Here is a 5491-nt window from a genome sequence, read left to right as displayed (position 1 = left end):
TAACCAGTGATACCTGATCACAATACCACCACTCTTCTTCTCACTTCGTCAGTTTAGTGACGACTCTGGACAGCAACAAGTAAAACAGCGAGACTTATCGCAATGGATGAAGGGAAAGACCCAAATACTTTTGCATCTCCAAGTTGAAGTCCTCCATAGCAATCTGTTCCAAACACACTTTACATATATACTGCTGCAAATAGGCGTCCAAGAGAGGCTCGATGAGCGGCATGAACGCACACCCAACACGGCTAAGTGCCGATGAGGCATGGGAACAATACCTACAAGCGAGATAATATCCTACTCAGCAGTCGAACCCCATTGAAATTTCGTGATTACGGGTCACGGTACTCATCGACACTAGAAAGTTAGAGCATACTGTTAGAAGCATCCTCCTCTATCGTGCCATCCCCGATTGGCGTATTGAACTCAGACATGATGATAAGGCTCATGAACTAGTCTCGAGTGAAGACGAGATACTCGTCACAATACAATTACAGCACACGCTGCGGGAGTCGTGTAGCTGTCCGCGTACACCCACTGCGCATGCGCCAGCTACACATACACACACAAACACATTTCCAGCTTTCAGTGAGCGTTCACCGTGAGTTCCCACGACACGGTGGATATCATCTTAATTCCGTGTACAGTTAAAACGCTTCAGCTCCATAGCACAGCCTCTACCCACCTATACAGTGCAGCCAACTGTAGTGCACCGAAGGGTATTTGCTCAGAGGCATCAACAGGTACAGTGACGAAACTCGATATCAACGAGACGAACCATGACACCTAACGCGCCAAGACTGCATTCAACAGACTATATGCTTCCTCATCACTTGGGAGCTCATCCATACTGCGAGAGGATCGACCTGGACCTCAGGCGAGTTGAAAAGAGAGCGGTACTGCATTGCTGTATCGAAAACATAAGCACGTAATAGGTCCGAGGCAGCTCGTAAGGTGTTCCTAACAACATAAAATCCACAACAAACGCATCAAGTTTGATCTCCTCCAAAAGCTACACCTCTCAGAAAAATATTACACATATAGCCATTATGACTATATTTGTAATATTTTTCACATAACTAAGTCATATACCAATTCCAATCTACACATGTAATACCACAGATGATATATACTAATGATCATGTGATACAGTGACCTATAATGTTTTTCAGGAACGACAGAACTTACAGCAATGCATCGCCCTTTGCAGAATTCGTTTGCGCGTCTATGCTCTCCTTCTGCTGGTCCACATACTGACACCTGAGTCACCAACCTTGGAGGCATGCCCTATGTGATCACTCTCCACTAATCCCACCTCTGGGTGAGAAATGCCACCCGAATGATCATCTCCACTTGCTGTGTCGAGGAGCCACCATTCGGCAGTACCGTGGGAAGCACCTACGCCCACCAATAACCAATGATGGGAAAAATGGACATGATCGACTATGTGTCGATGAAAATGTGACAATTCTGAGCAAATTTACTTGGGAATTCTTACTAGCTTCTATACACGTTCACCCAAATTCGTATGTGAACTATTATGATCAATTAGGAAACAGTTGAGCTCAGTTAAGGGAAGCGAACATATATTCCAAAACTGCCGCTAAAGTTCAAATGTAATAAAGGCAACTCTCACCCGGCGCAAATGATTCACGACTGGTACCGCTTGAGGTAGCTGTAGCTGAGGCGAGCCGAGCTGGGAGATCAGCGATGACAACAGATGTGATCCTGAGACAGCACTTCCAATAAACACTCTAGAAAATACGTCAAAGATTTGTCCGCTGTAAATTCACAAAAGGAGGAAAACTTAGTGCACAGGAGTAGTTTTTCATGTAATATCTATGTGAAGAAAAAAATGGCAATTTATTCTTCGACCTTCGTATTATCGAACTGAGGAGTAAAATAGTGGAGTTTCACCCGTTCTACATGAAGTGGCGTAAAACTCGGTGAAAAACCCGATATTCGCGGTGATATGCAGTAGTCGTAGAGTATGTTTTTCACTAGTGTTTTTCATATCACGGGTGAAACTCCAGTGAAGAAGGAATTTCCTCGCGTCTCATCAAGAAGGAAATAAAATCGATCAACCAGGGGGGAGGTACTCCTACAAGACAACTCCATCCTGGGAAAGGACGGGCGAGTCGGCTGGGCAGTTTGCTCTTGGATTTTCCCTCAACGCACAAAGTGTATTGATCACTTAGTTGTACTTGTAAGTACTACTTATTGAATTAATTGTTGACTGTCGTTTTTCAAAAGTTGGGAACATAAAATTGCTCAAATTGCGCTCTTTCCAGATGAACAATCAACGACGCGCTACGTCCGTGCGTGCGTGCAGGCCACACTATGCGGCAGCCCAAAACCCAGCTCACTTTGCGCGTCCACCTGTTGCCTCAGTGTTATCAGGATACTCGGTACATCGTCAGCAGTGACGGCCGTAGTGAGGGATTGCAGCGTCTTATCAGCAAAGCTGAGCAGCTCTAAGGCCTCCCGATAGAGCTTATTGCGTATCTGATGAACGCAGCAAATGATCACTTATGGCGCAACTGACAGCGCATTTGAAAATCAATTTCAAGCAGCTCACTTCACAGCGATCATCGTGACCAATAAACGGACTACTTGGAAAAAACGAGCTCCGCTTCTTCGTCTCGAAGGTCGAATGATACAAAATCGCTCATATTATTCACGCACATTGAGAACTCATCAGTGTTGGGGTATACGTTTGACTCCCTCAGCTGAGCTCACAAGTTCATAGAAGTTCATAGGAGTTCAACCTCGGTCGGGAGAGCCCAAAAACCAGCGAGAATTCCTAAAATTCGCTCAAAATTTTCTCATTGTCATCAACCATGTGCCTCTTTTCCCACACTGTCACCCACTAACCGAATCCTATACACCGCGATCAAAATTCACACTCAAGTGACAGCAGAAAGGCCATATACGTACAGTGGCATCAATGAGCGCTGGCAGCTCAAGTAGTTCATGTACACCAGAGTGGTTCATAACTTGTCGTAATGCAGCCTTCTTGGCGCTCAGCTCCTTCGACTTCCTTCCTCTCAGTGAACTGAGGGACTCCTGAACACAGCCATGACCACACCATGAACAACATTTGTCTTCTATAAAGCTAATAAATTCGAACAAGTAGCTGCCGAGAATCAAAACATTGAGGAAGTCTCTAGTCTCGATTCCTTTTCGCGTTTTATCGCACACACATGAGGGTGATTCCAGAGAAAAAAACAACAAGGAATATTTCTTCACCTCAAAATCGATAATGTTGCTCGCTCTCACCAAAACCTTCTTCACAACGCCGTCTAGTCATCAGGCAAAGGTCACAACTACATGCGTTGGTGACAATACAGGGATTATGTGGGGGGTTTTGGGGCACTGTTCTCTATACACTTCAACATCAATACGTGTATAAAATTGTATAATAGGTGGGGGAAGCAAACATATATTCCCCCACACAAAGACACCACGAAGCCGTCCCTGCCCACTTCCACAGGATCAAGTCCCTTCCCAAAAGTCTGTAGATCCTCTCTCGCCTGAAGTACATCTTTATCGACTCGACGCAGGACCTGATCTCAAACCCTTCCCAAGTAAAACTATATCAAGGTGAGGCTATTGTATATGCGTGCAACCGTGCGAGGGCATAGCTGGTGACTAAAGAGCACAACTAACATCAATAGTGTAAGGATAACCATTCTCAGTTACTTACACTCAACAGATGAACTAATTTCGCTGGTTACAGTTGATAAACCGTTTTCCCTACGGCCCGTATAATCTACCATGTCATCAAACGTGTATAATTCAGTTTCCACTCAAAAAACAGTTGTGCACACAAAGTTTCTCATCCAACAAAACACAATGCATAACTACATACCGTTCCTCTCACCAAACCTAGCCGAACCTCCGACCCACCTTAGCCGCTGTTATAAACGCCTTGTAGTTGTTCACAGCAAGACTCTCCATCTCATCCTTGGTCCGAGCAATGTCCACTTCTATGCCGGACGCCTACTCCCAATACATTCCACCGTGCCTCCCCACCAGCATCCCACTACCTCAGCATTCACTCTTTCCACAGTGTAGTTGGCACATATGGTTGGTAGGTAGTCCATAACACAGGCCGCCAATGGCAGGCTAGAGTACTCCGATGGATCTTTATCGGGATAAAGCAATGCCATATAGGGGTCGGTATTGGCCTGATAATAACACAACGTTTCTTCCAGTGTTGTTGGAATATATGTTCGCTTCCTCAGCTGAGCTCATGAGTTCCCTCACTAATCATAGGAGTTCATCCACGATTCATCTTCCCCACGAAATTTCCCCAAATTCTTGATATTGTCAACAGCACATGTAGACGTTGACCATGTGCATACAATTCCACCGCCCTCCGACAGGGACCTCACCTGAGTCTTCCTCCTATATTCCCTCGTCAACTCATTCACATCTTCTAGATCGACTCCAGGCCATCGTTCCATCCCACTACTACTCCCCTCTCCTTCCGAGGAGTCCGCCATGCTCTACTACTGCCAAAAAACACCACAAGCACTCGTTTCCAAGTGATTAGTAAATTCGCAGGAACCCCGTAATTGCCAACTTACAAGTAGATGATCAAATGGATCTTTTCTAACAAACACAACCGTATTTCCAGCTTACTAATAATCGTTATTATGACACAATTAACCGTCTCGTTTAACTAAACTCAGTTATACCATGAGAATTTCGGGTAATTTTCCACAAAAATTTCCTGTAAAAACTCATTTCGATAGGCATTTTTCCTCGCAAATTACTAGATATATTAAACTGACCGCGATGTTGACCATTGACCATTTCGAACCATCCATTCAATTTTAATAGGAATGCTCTAATACCGCTTCCAACCTGCGCTCCCTCCTCAAGTCGTCACTACCAACACAACAAGCCTTCAATATTGTGTAAGATCTATCGATCGTCTACAAGCTGACATAAGGTACTCTATTCTCAGCATTATCATCATCACCGTTGTAGATAACACCTAGATTCAGGTGAGGCCCCACTCTATCGTGATCGACTCCTATCATAGCGACCTAAACTCAAATCTCAACTCCCTCCCCTCCCTCTCCATCACTACTGTGTCGCCTCGACGAGCTATGCTCATTCCTCTCCCTACTGCCCGATCGACTGTTGCCATGACGTCCACGATGGGGTCTGCGATATGCTGGAGGCGACGATGGTCTACAACCAAAGCAACCACAGCTACTCCCTCTAACACTCCCCCTGCATTCCACTACCTTCTCGATCTGCCCTCACTACGACTCCTACTGCGACGACGTGATGACGATGGAGGTGGGGAGAAGGGACGACGTCTCCCTCCCGAGAACGGCGAACCTACACACGAGTCAATCAAACCAGACACTCCACGTTCATCAGCACCTCCCGATCGCCTAAACCCTCCCCCACCAATATCGAGGAGTCGCAGCATGAGCTCTCTAGAGTGATTAGGTCCCTAACAAGCAAC

At 45.6% G+C, this 5491-nt stretch overlaps 2 protein-coding genes across 2 annotated transcripts in view; both read right to left on the bottom strand.

Annotated features, from left to right (window-relative positions):
- The window catches only part of Pmar_PMAR006284 (Conserved oligomeric Golgi complex component, putative), a gene marked incomplete at both ends in the record, with an annotated part of 5046 nt that extends 535 nt beyond the window's left edge, over nucleotides 1-4511 (bottom strand). The window contains 12 exons of the mRNA XM_002774611.1: nucleotides 129-281; nucleotides 689-789; nucleotides 837-963; nucleotides 1192-1263; nucleotides 1319-1401; nucleotides 1667-1731; nucleotides 2370-2508; nucleotides 2941-3069; nucleotides 3489-3569; nucleotides 3913-4005; nucleotides 4053-4193; nucleotides 4401-4511. Coding sequence (XP_002774657.1) covers nucleotides 129-281; nucleotides 689-789; nucleotides 837-963; nucleotides 1192-1263; nucleotides 1319-1401; nucleotides 1667-1731; nucleotides 2370-2508; nucleotides 2941-3069; nucleotides 3489-3569; nucleotides 3913-4005; nucleotides 4053-4193; nucleotides 4401-4511 — 1295 coding nt within the window. The remainder of the gene's footprint in view (nucleotides 1-128; nucleotides 282-688; nucleotides 790-836; nucleotides 964-1191; nucleotides 1264-1318; nucleotides 1402-1666; nucleotides 1732-2369; nucleotides 2509-2940; nucleotides 3070-3488; nucleotides 3570-3912; nucleotides 4006-4052; nucleotides 4194-4400) is intronic.
- A 435-nt stretch (nucleotides 4512-4946) lies between these two features.
- Pmar_PMAR006283 (conserved hypothetical protein) overlaps nucleotides 4947-5491 on the bottom strand; it is a gene marked incomplete at both ends in the record, with an annotated part of 2688 nt that continues 2143 nt past the window's right edge. Inside the window, 4 exons of the mRNA XM_002774610.1 lie at nucleotides 4947-5060; nucleotides 5105-5208; nucleotides 5265-5361; nucleotides 5434-5479. Of these exons, the coding sequence (XP_002774656.1) occupies nucleotides 4947-5060; nucleotides 5105-5208; nucleotides 5265-5361; nucleotides 5434-5479 (361 nt within the window). The remainder of the gene's footprint in view (nucleotides 5061-5104; nucleotides 5209-5264; nucleotides 5362-5433; nucleotides 5480-5491) is intronic.

This window comes from Perkinsus marinus, assembly GCF_000006405.1.
Source record: "Perkinsus marinus ATCC 50983 genomic scaffold scf_1104296958234, whole genome shotgun sequence".
Taxonomy (NCBI): domain Eukaryota; phylum Perkinsozoa; order Perkinsida; family Perkinsidae; genus Perkinsus; species Perkinsus marinus.
The sequence above is the reverse complement of the archived record's forward strand: the minus strand, read 5'-3'. Positions and strand labels throughout refer to the sequence as shown.